Genomic DNA, 15,604 nt, shown 5'->3' with positions numbered 1-15,604 from the left:
GTGGGGGATCGATAGGTGACGCTGATTTCATTGCTTAATGTAGACAACGTACTTCCTCGACTAATTTTTATTATGTTTCCCACGTGTATCAATTCTATGGAGCACGTCCATGTCTCATATTTGCGTAGGAATTAGTTGATGAGACGCAAACTGTCGTAATACTCTATCAGTGGCATGCATCTCAACAATCAGAAAATGTAATAATGGAGTCATGATACACCATAAATCAGACCCATTAAAAAATTCCAGTGGCAATAACCGGTAGATCTCTTCATCGCAATACGGAAGGCAAGAAAATTGCAAATATTAATTATAAATATTAGTATATATAAAGTCAAACAATCTCAAAAAATTAGGCCTGTAAACGAATCGATCGTTCAGCGAACCATTCGGCGAGAAGTTCGTTTATGTTCGTTTATTTAATGAACAAACGAGCATGAAAAAGATTTTGTGTTCATTTAATTAAATGAACGAACATGAACAGAGGGCTCGTTCGTTCATTTACGTTCGTGAACGTTCGATAATATATTCGTTTATGTTCGTTTATTTATGTTCATTTATGTTCGTTTATGTGTGTTCATTTATGTTTAGCCTAATCTCTCTAGACACATTTAAAATTTTAAAGCCTAATAAATTTTACTCTGATACCCGTAAATATTTTAAAATCTAATTAATTTTAAATACAAATAAAAAAAGCTCAAAACAATAATAAAATATAATCCTAAAATTGTTAGGAAATAAAAAATATATTTTCATTTATGTTCATTCGTTTGTATTCGTTAATATTCGTTTATTGTGTTCATTTATGTTCGTTTATGTTTGTTCATTTGTGTTCGTTTATCATTTAAATGAACGAACATGAGCGAACACGAACAAGCTACATTCCTTAACGAATAAACATGAATAAGAATTTTTTTGTTCGTTTATGTTTGTGTACGTTCATTTGTTCGGTTAAAGTTAAACGAACAAACATGAACATACCCTCGTTTGTGTTCGTTCGGTTCGTTTGCAGGCCTACAAAAAATTAATAAAAGATAATATTTATCGCTTATCGACTGACGATATCGATCATCATCCGTATATCATTTTTAGTAGCACCCACCAACTTCGTCTCGGTTATTTTATGACATCATCTAAAAAAATGACTAAAAACAAATAAAAATAAATTTAGTTAAAAAAATAAAATTACATAATTACCTTTCAGCGAGAGAAAACTCAACCGGGGCTGTTGTAATTTGCGTAAAAAATGAAAACCAATACCAAGCCCAAGACTATAGCAATATTAGACAGTCTGCTACATCGGCTTTTCGGCCTCGTTGGACGATCGCATCCTTGCAAAGCTCACTGTACAAAAAGGTTAAAATCACCGAGCCTCAACTGGTATTACAACACTCATCGAAATTATTTAATATAGGGAGATACTGAGTGTGCACCAAATTATTGGATTTATTCGGTAATAATATCCCTCCGATCAGTTGGAGAAAATATGCCCGTGATGCAAAAATAACCCCCTCCTCGGTAGAGTCGCTCGTCACTTGAAATTTAGACTCCAACCACGTCATTTGTATCTGATATCCGTCCATGACCTCGGATGACGGCTGCCTTCCCAAAACTTTGTGGACCAAAACAATGGGGTTGTAATCGTTACATCTGACGATGACGACACTATTGACAGGAATACCAAGTTGGTAAGCAACGTCTTCCAAAGTAATTGTCGCTTCACCACTCGGGAAATAGAAAATGTGCGTCTTGGGTCTCCAACGTTCAATCAGAGCCGAAATAAATATCGGGTACACCTTAAAGGCACGTAAAAATATGGTTGGATATAATCGGTTTGCTGAAGATATATCATCATCCACTTATGCATATTTCTCGATATCATCCCACGCTGATGAATACTTCGTTCTTTTTCCGGACAGAGTTCAATCGACGAAATATGAACATTATCGAGGCGTAACATTTCTTCTCGGGAAGCCATTTTTTAGGAATTTTTTTTCAGAAAATAAGAATTTTTCTCAATTTTTTTGTATTAGTTGGTGGTAAAAAACCTAAACCCCAAAACTCAATTTATAGCTCCAATCCTAATGACTATAAACGGTTAGAAATTTCAAAAATTTGACCGAGGTGACCATTGTTGTTGCCCGTTGACCAACGACTACTTTTTTTAATTCAAAGGAACACATCACCTCGAAGTGATGAATTCTTTTATTTATTTATTTTTGTTTCTATTTTTAATATTAAAATTATTTTTATAATTTTTTATTGTTTTTTAAAATAAACTCGTCACATATAGATGACGAGTTAATTTAATTTCAATAAATAAATAATCAACGTGAGAATCACTCATCCGAATTTATTAAATAATACATCTCATTGAACTTATCACCTCGAGATGATGAGTTCGTGAATCACTATATTTTTTTTCGCATTCTCTAAAATAAAAACACGGGTGACATATTGAGCTAAATAAAAAAACAAGGTAGCCTGGGGGGGGGGGGGAACCACGTATATCTACCCATTTATGTATTATAAAACAAAACACAGCCCCGGAACCTTGGAATCTCTAATACCGTTGGAAAGCAGGAGCTTTTAGCTTCTTTGCATCCACAAGTTTCACAAGGACTAGACAGAAACAGTAAACAGAAGCTCTCTACAAAATTATATCCGAACATCAGACAATTATTTCTAAGAAGATTTACATAGAATTGTTGTTCTCTCCTTAGACAGTAAGATTTTTCTATTAGGCAACGTTGAAGAAATTGGCATCGCTCTCACAAACTTCCTAGCGCCTTTAAACCACCTCTTGTCCCCAGCTTGTGCCTTGCAGACGTAAAGCTTACCACCGTTTACGGTGGCGTTTGCTTGACGCCTTGATCTCCGTCGGTAATTCTTGTCTCGTACTGACAAGAAGTAGTACTTTTCCCAATCGATCACCGGAGTTGAAGTCTCCAATACGTTTGCAGTTGCCACAGCATTTGAGTCGAACCCACCCTGGAGCATGCACGCCGTTTCAACATATTAGAGATTTGCTTGTAACCGGAGCATGCATGTTGATATAATTAATTTCAATTAATTATTAAAGTTTACTTAGATTTAGTCTTATGTGCTTTAATTTTCATAATTTGACACTCAATGTTAGAGAAAAGCTTTAATTAACCCGCTTAACATAATTAGGTTTTATAAGGGGTTATTTGATTACATTTCAATTTTTTTTAAAATAATAAGACAATGTTTATTTATCAAGGAATTAATAATGTATCCTCCGCGTTTTGCTCAGGGGTAGCCACTAGTAATTCCTGAAGTAAATCAACATACCATTCAAAATCTCATATGATGATTTCTTAATCTTTAAGGTAATGCTTGTTTATTAGGATCCATTAAGATAGCTTTTGCATTAAATGCCTGAGGGTGGTCGTTATTGGTCTTAGTAAATCAACATCATTTTTTTCAAAATTTGCATACATAAATATTTTTAAATAAAATAAAATCTCGAACTCAAAATTTTATATTTTTAAATATACGGTAATTGATTAAGTATGAGTGCTAACATTTCCTCACGCGTAACTGACTCTCGAACCTGATTTCTGATTTTGTAGACCACAACTTATATTTTTTTATAAAATAAATTATTTTATTAAAATTATTCGATTTTAGGTATTTCAATCTTACCTTAAAATGATTGGTGATGACTTCTATCTTTTCATAAAATCATTGCAAAGGAAAAACATCATTCGTTGCAACTAGTCGGCTTTTCTCCCGATGGGTTAGTTACGACAATTTTGAAAAAAATTAAAAATTTAGATACTAAAATGGATCAAAATTAATAATTTAGGTATTAAATACACAATTTATCTTTATTATTTTTATTTAATATTCGTTTGAGTTGGAATCTATGTCCCTGAATTAAAGTGTCACTTAAATATAAAAATTAAAGGAAATTAAAATATAATTTTAAAATTAATAAGATAACATTTTACAAACATATTTGAGGAGAATGGGTAAAGCTCCAAAAGTGTAACTGTACATCGCTGCATATGATATTATTATCTCTCCTTTTCAATCATGTCATAAATATTCGTGCAATTAAATAAGTAAATTATTCATCTCCACGTGAAAGGGGGCGTTTTTATCAAAATATCATTCTTACACGTAATAATTATTTATCAGATTTTTTTTTAAATATTATCGATCTAATATCCTTTCTGGCACGGTAGCAATAAATCACGGATCGTCATCCTTACTTTCACGGGTTCTGGCCGAGTTGACGTCATATAAGGGTAAGGCACGAATACGAAAGGCGCAGATCTAGTGCAAATACAAAAGATGCGAATATAGCGTGGATCTACTCCAATATTACCCAACCTTAAAAACTCGACTTTTAAACGCTCCCCCTCCTTTATAAATAAGAATCCCTCTTAATGCAAACATTATCACACCAAAATTACTTGTTTATTCTCACTTCTATCAATTCTTTCTATCAAGCTTAGTAGTTTTTATTATTTTTTTTATAAAGTAAAATTATTTTTGATTATATTCTATTTATTTTATATTTAATTATTTGAACAAATTTTATTGTACTAATTATTTTATATTATTTTTTGCGATTGTAAAATTGAAAAGCGGGATCATACCTTGAAACATTTTGTCGATACGGTAACAATATGAAATTGTGTTATTTAAATTATTGTGAAAAATTTTAATTTTTTTTAGATTAGTTTATACTTTAATTCATATACTATTTATTTAATTAGACGTATTTCATATATAAGACTTTCGATCTATCAAAGTCTCAAAATGACGCGTATTTCAACTATTGTTTACTATGATAGAGAAATTCGGGAAGATGAAATTGACGTCATCTTCGCATCAAATCATTCCGTCAGAATATCATTCAAGAGAAACATCACTCTTGAGGAACTAATCACTAAAATTTCAATGAATGTTCATGTTAGAAGTACTAGAAGATTGTCCTCACTTTAGTATAGATTTCTAACCATAGTATTTCCGTTAACTTATACAGCGTTCAAACTCTCCAACAATGTCAATTTTGCTATGTTGGTTGATTATCATAATCAATAATCAGACGTTGATACATAGATGTATGCGATATTTGTTGAAGTGGTTGTGGTTTGTGATATATCATTATGCTCTCACTATGGACTGACTCAACAAGTTGATCAAGTTGATAGCCCAACTCAAGTAATATGTAATGATTTTAACTCATAAACTAGAAATTAACATCATGGTGTCATCCCACCAAGTTCAATGGGGAGACATTCATCGGCAACTTCTTACGATCTGTACCGAGATGGCTCCACAAACAATCCATATTGCAACATCGCTTATAGTTCAAGGGGAAGTCATTCATCTACCAATTTCTTTGACCTGAATATGGAGATGCCCTCAATGCAATAATCTGTGCAATACCCTTTGACACGATGCCTTCAAGTTCCAGGAGGAGGCATTCAACTGTGAGCTTCTTCAACCTCAGTGTCGAGATATCTTCAAGTTCAAGGGGAATGCATTCAATTACCATCTTGTTTGGCCTAAATGTCGACATCATGGAGGAACCCTCATCTCCACCAGAATAACCTCTTCGTGAGCCAGGTGCAGTTGGTGCTGAGACTGGACTATTTATTCAGCCAGAATCACTGTAATTTAACATGAACTCTGATGATGATGATGTAGATGAAGTTTCCACAAATACGGTACACACTGAACCTCCAACACATATGTATGAAGTTGACTATGATACAATGTACGTGCCAGAATTTACGGATACGCCTAATGTTGGTGATTACAGATTTAACTCATCAGTCAATGATGATGAGTTATATAAAGGAATGAAGTTTCCATCCAAAGAAGAAGCATGATGGCAATTAATAACTACAACATTCGTAATTTTGTTTAGTATAGAGTTGACTGTTCCACCACCAAAAAGTATGTCTGCCACTGTTTCTAACGTGATAACGGATGGAAATAGATGGTTCGTGTATCGAAGATGAAGAGGAAAAATAATATATGGGAACTAACAGTATACAATTGTCCTCACACATGTTGTGATGGAGGGATCAACTATGATCATCCCAACTTGGACTATGATATTATCTGCCAAGCCATCATGCACATGGACAAAGCAAGCTCCCATATAGTTATTGCGGTGTTGATTTCAACTATACAGTCATAATATGGGTACACCGTCTCAAACATGAAAGCATGAAAGGCAAAGCAGAATACCATTAAAAAACTTCACGGCGAGTGGGATGCATCTTATAATGAACTACCAAGTTTGTTTAGGGTAGTGCGCAAATTGAATCTAGAGACAATTTTTGACTTTGAAACTTACCATGCATAACACAATGATCGAGGTATTCACGATCGATGCTAATTATACCCTTTTTTTAGACTTACCCGCAATGCATTAACGCTGTGAAATACTGCAAGCCCGTGGTCCAAATTGATGGGATATTTGTGTATGTAAAATACAATCAAGTTTTACTATTGACAGTTGTCCAAGATGGTAATCGCAACATTCTTCTAGTTGTTTTTTCCTTTGGTGAAGGAGAATATACAAATTATTGGATTTTTCCTCAGAAACTTACGCTTACATGTTGTCACGAGGAAAAAAACATCTGTGTCATTTCAGATCGCGGAGTTGGGATCAAAACAGCAATGGAGTCTTTGGGTCCAATATGGCAACCACCTTATGTCAAACATCGTTAATGTATCTGACACATTGCTGCTAACTATCATGACAAATTTAAGAAAAATGATGAGCGCCAATTACTTGTGCGAATGAGTATATAAAAATGCCTAAGTTTATTTCTCAATTATTTTCATTTTTATGGAAACTTAATAGTAAGTTTTACATTTGACTCTTAGGTTACGAACTATTACCTGAAACATTTGAGTTCATACTTCAAGATTTGCTAGGAAAGAAAGATGAAGGATACAATTGCATCAACCTCGCCAACAAAGAAATGTGGACAAATGAAAATGATGGTGGATATCGATATGAAAACATGACGACCAACTTGGCTGAGGCTATCAATTCGACCTTAAAGGGGGCATACCATTTACCAGTAACAACTTTGGTTAAAACGACATATTTTCTTTTGGGAGTATTTTTTTGCCAAGCTCGGGGGACAAGCTCAAACTTGGATGCAAAACGGTTATGTATACCACCCAAGATTAGCTGTAGATCTACAAAAAAGAATTGATGCATCAAATGGAATGTCTGTAACAATATTCTCTAAAACCCATGAATTACTTCGTGTCACAGAGATATCATGACCTTTTCAAGGGATTCAAGCTAACTCGTTCAGAGTTAATCTACGAAACATGTGGTGTGACTGTGGGTTTTTTTCAAGCTCTGAAGTATCCATGCTCCCATGTCATAGCAGCTTGCTCTCATACCCGTCAAGACTATAACCGTTTTGTGGATCCCATATACCAACTTTCAGAAGTATTTAAGGTATATGAATTTGAGTTTCCCCCATAGGTAATGAGAAAGACCCTAATGAGGTTTAGAATTAGCTTTTAATTGTACCAGATCCATCATTATTAAGGGAGCATGATCGTCCAAAATCCACTCGAATTTATTGTGATATGGATATTCGAGAGACATCTAGAGAAAACAAAAGATGTGTGCATTGTAGAAACCTATGACACAATAGGAAAAAATGTTCATCTCTTTTGTCATCAAGTAAATGTTGATGTTGTGAAGATGTAATAGTTGTTTATGAAATCTAAGTTTGTGTTATTTAATTTTCATTTACTTTCAATTAATGTCATTTGAGCATCACTGAGTAATGGGCCACTCAAGTGAAAATTAAATAAAAACATTACAATCTAAATACAATTCAAACAATAAGAACAAATAATTAGAAACATTAAATGCAGACGATACTATTCAAACAATTAAATAATAAAAACATTAACAAACAAAATAAATAAATAAATAAAATTCATAATTAAATAAAAACTTTACAATTGCTGGTAAACAAAAAAAATTAAATAAAAACATTACAAACTAAACAACTCTATTGATGCTTGCGTCTTAAATGTGTTCCACAGGGCAGTGGTTGTCTGTGTCGATGAGGATTTCTTCGTATAACTTGTTCTTCCTCCTTACTTTCATAATCATCATCAGGAGCAATTACATTTTGTTGATGAGGGACGGATGACGATGTAGCACCTCCATAGAATAAGGACCCTGGAGGTGTATGACTGACTATCTCACTGCTCATAAAAAATTGTGAAAACTATGAAAATATCGACATTGATGAGTGCTAAATCTGCGTCGGATATGTCTTTTTATTTGGCCCATCTTCACTCGCCAAATAAGTAGCATATGAATCTCATATTGAATCTACAAGCATAGAAGTATAATATTCGCGATGAGGGATCATAAAACCCTACGACGGTGAAATTTGACTCGGCTATAGTGGCATCTGATATGGATGAGATGGCATATGATATGGAAGAGTTGACATCTAACTCAGTTGTACTAGCATATGAAATGGTTGTGGTACCATCTGATATGGCTGCAGTGCAATCTAAAATGGCTGCAGAATGTACACTAGTGTAGACCTTGGCTGCTGTGATGGTTTCGATGTTGTAATTAAGGACGAGCCGAAAGTGCATGCTTTCTATCCATGAGTCGAGGGATGATGATACCGTGACAGTGGACGTCTTTGTCGGCACTGATGAATGCTCTCATCTCGTTTTTTCTCAAAAAGTAGGAATAATTTCCCATTCGTGTTGAACCACTCGTAATAATTATTCACAGCCAAATAATTATCCACATAAATGGATTATGTACGATGAATGCGTCTACATCAGTCCTCCCATATTATTACCCACTCGATGTGCTTCAACAACAATCGACTTATTTTTTGCCTCGTCTATCGATGATATGCATATCGTCGAGATTCTTAGGTGCTTCCAGAATAGATTGTACGAAACCAAATTGTCGAACCATGCAATCAGTAGGATACCACTCGACAATAACATAACATATTAGAGGGATCACTGCCATCCAGACATCTAATTGGCCTCTCAAGTGATGTGAGATGTAAATCATCATTTCTTCAGTAGAATAAAGAGCCCATTGAAACTAAAACAAATATATATAATTCTTATCAAAATAATATTTTAATTATATAACGATAATTAAAAGTAAATAATAAAATTTAAATGCATACCTTTGTATCAGCCTTCTGATCAATGAGTAATTGAATTTCTTCAAATTCATCAGGTAAATTCCGATGATCTTTTGTTGCACTTGACCACCTATTCAATGAAAAAAAATTCATTATATACTCAATAAAATTATTTATATACGGATTCAGTATTGAAATTACTTCGACAATAACGGGAAGACCAACGGGTTTTTCACGATCGAACATTAAAAGGGCATGTGATACCACGCCCAAGACTGGAGAAGAATGAGACATTCGTCGATAGCTTTTTTTCAATAATCAGTTACTCGACACATTTCCCTATACATAAATGCCAAAACTGCAGAGCCCCGACTGAATGTGCCAGCAACGTGAAAATCTGCGGGGTGACGTAACCACATACAATGAACTTGGTTGTGTGCTTTGTTGGGCATCAGGATCCCTCCTATGAGCTGTAATATACAAGATCGTGCATACATTTTAACCTGTTCCTCGGAGGCATCACGACTCAAATGTTTAAAAGTTGCATCTAACCAATTTAACGATATTCAACCACCGTTGAAATTCAACGGGACACCTCCAAGATACTCCTCGCATAAGGAATGTCAGTCACCATCCGCCACCCCAGAAATCACATCCCCATCTACCGAAAGCCTCAAATGTATGAAAACATCATCTAGCGTAATCGTGCACTCTCCACACGGAAGATGGAATGTGTGTGTCTCTGGTCTCGACCTCTCAACCAATGCAGAAATAAGGTTAAATTCAAGGTTACAGTGCCCTTCATATTTCTCTATGTAACCGAATCCAACATCGACTAAATATGGACAGACACGAGTAAATATCTCTAACTTAACGTTACGAATGAATGGATATAATATACGATCTATCTCCTAATTTAATAAATATTTTACAAATTAAAATATAATCTAATGCTACAAAACTAAATAAATAAAACATTCACAATAATTAAAATAACAACACAATTTAAAATTGTTACTGTATCGATAAAATTCCTCGAGATATGATTCTTATCTAAACGTAGCAACCTATCTTCTATTTTATAACTGCAAAAAGTAATAAAAATTAGTACAATAAAATTTAATAAAATAATAAATTATTAAATAATTATAATATAATAGAAAATATTTTACATTCTTAATATAAAGATTGATAATAGGAAGAATGAGAAAATTTGATATTTGAGTGTGGTTTGAAGGTTGTGTTGAGTGTGGTATTTATAGAGAGAGGGGAGGGGGACATGTGGTAATTAATATGGGAGACGTGCGTGTCAGAACCCCGCGCCTTTCGTACATGTTAGAACCCCGTGAAGGCGCGGATGACGATTCGTGCCTTCCCCTTATGTGACGCCAACTCGGACAGAATCCCGCGAAGATACGTATGGAAATCCACACTTTATTATCATCGTGCCAGAAAAGATGATAAATCGATAATATTTAGAGAAAAGATACCTGACATATAATTATTCTGTGTAACGATGATATTTCGATAAAAACGCTGCCCCTTACCATAAACACCCACCCGTGTACACAAACTCCTCCGTAAATAAATATATAAACAAATTTGGTCTATAAATTATCATCTCATGTATACTTTATTAATGAAAAAGTAATTTTACAAATAACATGTTAAATATTTTATTATTCATTCTTAATTTAATATTAATAAACGTATAAATCATATTTTTTTTATTTCAATCTAAATAAATGTTTAATATTAGAATGTATAATCCGTTACGCCTGTTAAAAAAAATCTGATATATGATGCATGTCGCGCTTATGAAATTTTGAATTTTTTAATTTAAAATTATATATTTTTAAAAAATTTCAATTTATCAATAAACTCATTTATGTTGAAATTCATAAAATATTATTATGTTAAGTTACATATTAGATAATTTATGTTGGAGTCCATAAACAAGCTGAACTTAACTTAATTTATCAAAATATATCCAAATAACTTCTTGCTTAAGAAACTTTTTCATTGAGCATGAAATTGTAGAGGTGTTTTGAATTATTATAGATACATATAAACTAATTATGACATTTATCTACCTACCAAATCTGGTTACAAAGTAATACATAATTAAAAAAAATTGAAACACTTTTAATTTTAAGGTAAATTACGAATTTTCTCCCTTACCTATTACCTAGTTTTGGTTTTGATCATCAAACTGTTATTTTTTATAATCATATTTATCGTTATGTTTTGATCATCTGTCGTTAAAAAAATAACAGTGATACTAGTGTGACATTTTTATTTTTAAATTTTACATGACATTACCTTATAGTGACACGTTAGTATCACTGTCAATTTTTAACGACGAGTGAACAAGATAGAATTAAAACGAACTGTTAAGTATGATTTCCAAAAACATAATAGTTATATGACCAAAATTAAAATTAAGTAATAGATGAGTGACCAAATAGGTAGTTTACCCTTAGTTTTAGTATAATTTGAAAAGTCTAGGGAGTGAATTGATTCTGAGGTACAAGTAAAGGCGTAAATAATTTATAGTATTTGATTCCTCCATTCTTCATTCATTTCTTGTCAGCATCACCCACTGTCTCAAAATTATCACCAGCCACTCTCTTTCCCTGGTTCGTGCTCTTTTTCATCCTTTGTTTTTCAATTTTTTTCCTGTACAAATGAAGATATTTTCTACAAGAACTGCAATTCTTTGATCATGCTTTTCTCTTTTCTTGTATTTGATTCTAGTAAAGTTCTTAGTTTGGAATTCTCTGGGTTGTTTTTATCTTTTTAGATGTTGGTTTTGTTTGTTTCTTGGATTTATCTTGCTTGCTTGAGTCCTTGCCTTGGCTGCTTTCTCTTCCTTGAACTTGTATATTTCTGGGGATTCTTGTTTTTCAATAGCAGTAGCAAATTTCTGCAACTTTGAAGATACTAATTTTTCTGCTTGCTTTATTTCTACTACTATGCCTTTTCTTTTTGGGTGAAGTTAGTGTTTTAAATCCAGTGCCCATGATGTTTTAGATTCTACATGCATATTAATAGTTGTGGAAGTGAAATTTTTTATGTTAGGGGCTAGGAAAAAATAATAAGTTATAAAACTCGAGGTAGATGGTCACTTTTTTGTGCTCTATGGAAGCTACATCTTGAAAATCTGAACACTTAAATTTTTTAATTCAGTATGGCATTACATCTTAAGTGAAGTTTCAATTGCTAATTCCAATGTTCAAAAATCATCTGTATAATAGGGGTTAGCTAAAAATTGAAACATAATCATTTTTGGACTATCATTTAGTCTGCTTTGATACTTATGAATATGTCATGATGGACATGATACTGGATCCGTCTAGCTACCCCAAAATTACTAGAAATTGTTTCTTATATTTCAGTTGTCAGTTGGTTGTTTATTTGTGTCTAGTGAGAAGCCAAGCAAAAGGAAATTTGTTTTTGTTTTTGTGTGGTAATAAGATTGATGATCAAGACTTTGTTTTTGAATCTTTTTCCCCCATATATATTGCAAATTTACTAATAAAAAGTTCAGATTATTTGTGATATGTTAGAATATTGATGAGATTTAAGGGATGTTCTGTTTGTACTTGGAGAATAATTTTGTCTATTTTCTTGAAGCACAAGAATAATGCCTGAGAAAATAACACCAGAGGACCTTTTAAGCAATCTGGTGGAGACCGTTGCCGATAGTGTTTCTAAGAAGAAATATGTGTCTTTTTTCAAGGAAGATAACTCAAACTTGGTTGTCTCCAGATTCAACCGGCTTTTCGGACGTGAGAGGCCTGTCCACCATATATTGGGGGGTGGAAAATGTAGGACTTTCTACCCTTTTCTTAAATTGCTAAAAACCACTTGCATTGATAAATGTTGTTACTGTAAATTGTGCAGCTGCTGATGTTTTGTTATGGAGGAACAAGAAGATCTCAGCCAGTGTTTTAGCTGGTGCAACAGCAATATGGGTTCTATTTGAATGGCTTAATTACCATTTCCTGACCCTTCTATGCTTTGCTTTGGTTCTTGGCATGCTTGCTCAGTTTGTTTGGTCAAATGCCTCAGGTTTTCTTAACAGGTGCTTATCTGCTGTTTTTATTTCTTTTTATTTGTTTCTCTTCATGGTTTTGCTGCTATGTGTTCTCCGATTGGATTGCGTAGTTTTTTTTAATAGTAAATTGCTTCATGGAAACAGGTCATCTTCTCAAGTGCCACGCCTTGTTTTGCCCGACGAATTATTTGTCAGCATCGGTAGGTCAGTCGGTGCTGAGGTGAACCGGATCTTACAGTTTCTGCAGGATGTTGCATGCCGAGGAAACCTGAAACAATTTCTTCTGGTAGGCTCTTGATATTTTCCCTAGTACTCTTCCCTTAGCTACATATTCTTGCAAAGTAAATGGTCCTTGTTGTCCATATACCTTTTAAAATTTCTGGCGTATATTTCTAGAAGCATTCTGCAAATTCTTAAATAGTGTATTATTAATGAAGGATGAAGCAAAGTATGATCAATTTCTATATGTATTCTACTTACTGTGGCATTTTTCACTCTTTATTTAACCTGGTTTTTGAATTACTTTCTTATTTTTGGTTGTATACTTGTAATTGCTTGTTAAAATTGAAAATATTGAAGTGAAATATGTCAATAAATAGCCCTCACTAACATTTTACAAATGCATGCAATTTTAGAGACTTAATCCAGAAAAAAGATTGAAAATCAAACCAAAAAAAAATTGGAACAAGTTTCAGCATGTTCGATCCACAATGCCGAGAAAACTTGCATTGGTTTAGACTTTTATAGAACATTTCAACTTCGTTTCCAATCACAGTATGTGGGAGAAGAACATTTTGTTGAATCTGCATTCCTAACAAGTTTCCTATGTCGCACTAGATTTGCTGTAGTGAATTATTAATGATCAAAATCTTTGCAGGTTGCAGTAAAGCTTGTGGGTTGCCGCTGTTATTGGAAGCTGGTGCAACTTTTTGACTGTTTTGTACATTGGTAAGAAATTTTATTAACTTTATCTTGCATTAATAGCTCGGTTGTTCCATTTAGAAAAGAAAGCACTGTGATACTCTTGATGTGTGGTTGTGTGCTCTGTTACTCGGACTTGGGTGTGTGACAGGCGGATATGTATATGTCCAATACGAGTCTATGTCCGATACAGTTATATCCTTGCACCCTTGTCTGAAAATGTGTTGGATTCGGGTAATTTGGGGAAATTAATTATTAAAGAGAAGGAGCAACATAGGTTGTCTGCACCATACTTTTTTAAGCGCACAATAATCTGTATATGGAACCATACAAGTTTTTTATTTTGGTTATCAGGTTTTGTTGCGGCCCATACATTACCAGTGCTGTATGAGAGGTATGATGATCAAATAGATGGGTTTGTTTACAATATCTTTGAGCAGCTTCAGAATCACTATAAAAAGTTGGATTCTGGTGTCAAGGGAAAGTGGAAGCTTAAGAAGCATGACTAGCTTCATTTGGTTACTCTCATTACATCTTTAGGGTTTCTGTAGCATATCTTATTGTTGTTGGGATCTGATATATATTCTCAAACACTTGAATAAATATCCTTGCCAACCTCATCTACTGGGTTTATTAATGACTGCTATGTTCCATTATAACTCAAATTCAAGTGTTAGATATTAGATATGGGCATGTTTAATTTTCTTCCCCCAAGATACTTGGAGGGTCACCTCCCAATTTCGTTCTTTAGTTGCAAAATCAACTTTAATGGTGCAGTCAAGTGAACATGAAACTAAATTATTGTCTTTTAACTGTTGTGTTATGTTTATACAATTCTAATCTAGTGTTTAAATATAATCTTTCAAGTATGTACTCATTAAGTGATTGAAGACAGCAGTCTGGACGACTCATACAATTATGTGTCTTCAACATCTGTAAAATTCGTATACTTTTTGGTTTAATATTTTCATCTATTTTTATTTTAGTCCTGAATGATGTTAGACTGGGAGCAAAACGCCTGTAAAGCCTACCATATAGGTCAAGACACGTCCTACGAAACACATGTTTTGAAATGTCAAAAGATGTCATTTTCGTCAATAATATTCAGTAAAAAAAGTTTAAAGGATATTATTCTAATAAATTAACTGCTTTTTGCACATATAGTACTGCCCCGTCTTGGATAACTAACAAAGGATGCCATCAGCTAGTGCTCGATGTCTTAAAGCAAGCCAGTCAAGTGCATGAACTTTAACGAAGTGTTGGTTCAAGTATCTTCCTTTATTGAATCAATCAAGTGAACCGTATGTATCCCTATTTTTAACCTAAAGTTTTGGGTTTTGAAGCCTATAACTCATTTTTACAGAAATGGCAATGCTAAACAAGTAAACCATTTTGACTTTTCTTGTTTAAATCATATGGTCTGACAAACCAAGCCAAATAATCATGGATGAAATAACAT

At 33.5% G+C, this 15,604-nt stretch overlaps 1 protein-coding gene and 1 long non-coding RNA gene across 2 annotated transcripts; one reads left to right on the top strand and one right to left on the bottom strand.

The window, feature by feature from the left end:
• Positions 1–11,730: 11,730 nt before the first annotated feature.
• LOC120212577 (reticulon-like protein B8) lies at positions 11,731–14,622 on the top strand. The gene is made up of 6 exons (XM_039210842.1): positions 11,731–11,803; positions 12,801–12,994; positions 13,071–13,251; positions 13,369–13,510; positions 14,102–14,172; positions 14,500–14,622. The coding sequence occupies exons 2-6, from the start codon at positions 12,811–12,813 to the stop codon at positions 14,534–14,536; spliced, it is 615 nt and encodes a 204-aa protein (XP_039066773.1). The 5' UTR covers positions 11,731–11,803; positions 12,801–12,810; the 3' UTR covers positions 14,537–14,622.
• Positions 13,344–14,008, bottom strand: LOC120212578. The gene is made up of 2 exons (XR_005524714.1): positions 13,835–14,008; positions 13,344–13,538 (listed from the first exon to the last, which is right to left on the bottom strand). It is a non-coding gene; the product is annotated as an uncharacterized LOC120212578 (long non-coding RNA).
• Positions 14,623–15,604: the final 982 nt, after the last annotated feature.

Source organism: Hibiscus syriacus, unplaced genomic scaffold (genome assembly GCF_006381635.1).
Source record: "Hibiscus syriacus cultivar Baekdansim isolate YM2019G1 unplaced genomic scaffold, ASM638163v2 tig00110013_pilon, whole genome shotgun sequence".
Classification (NCBI taxonomy): domain Eukaryota; kingdom Viridiplantae; phylum Streptophyta; class Magnoliopsida; order Malvales; family Malvaceae; genus Hibiscus; species Hibiscus syriacus.
This window is presented reverse-complemented; position numbering and strand designations above follow the sequence as displayed.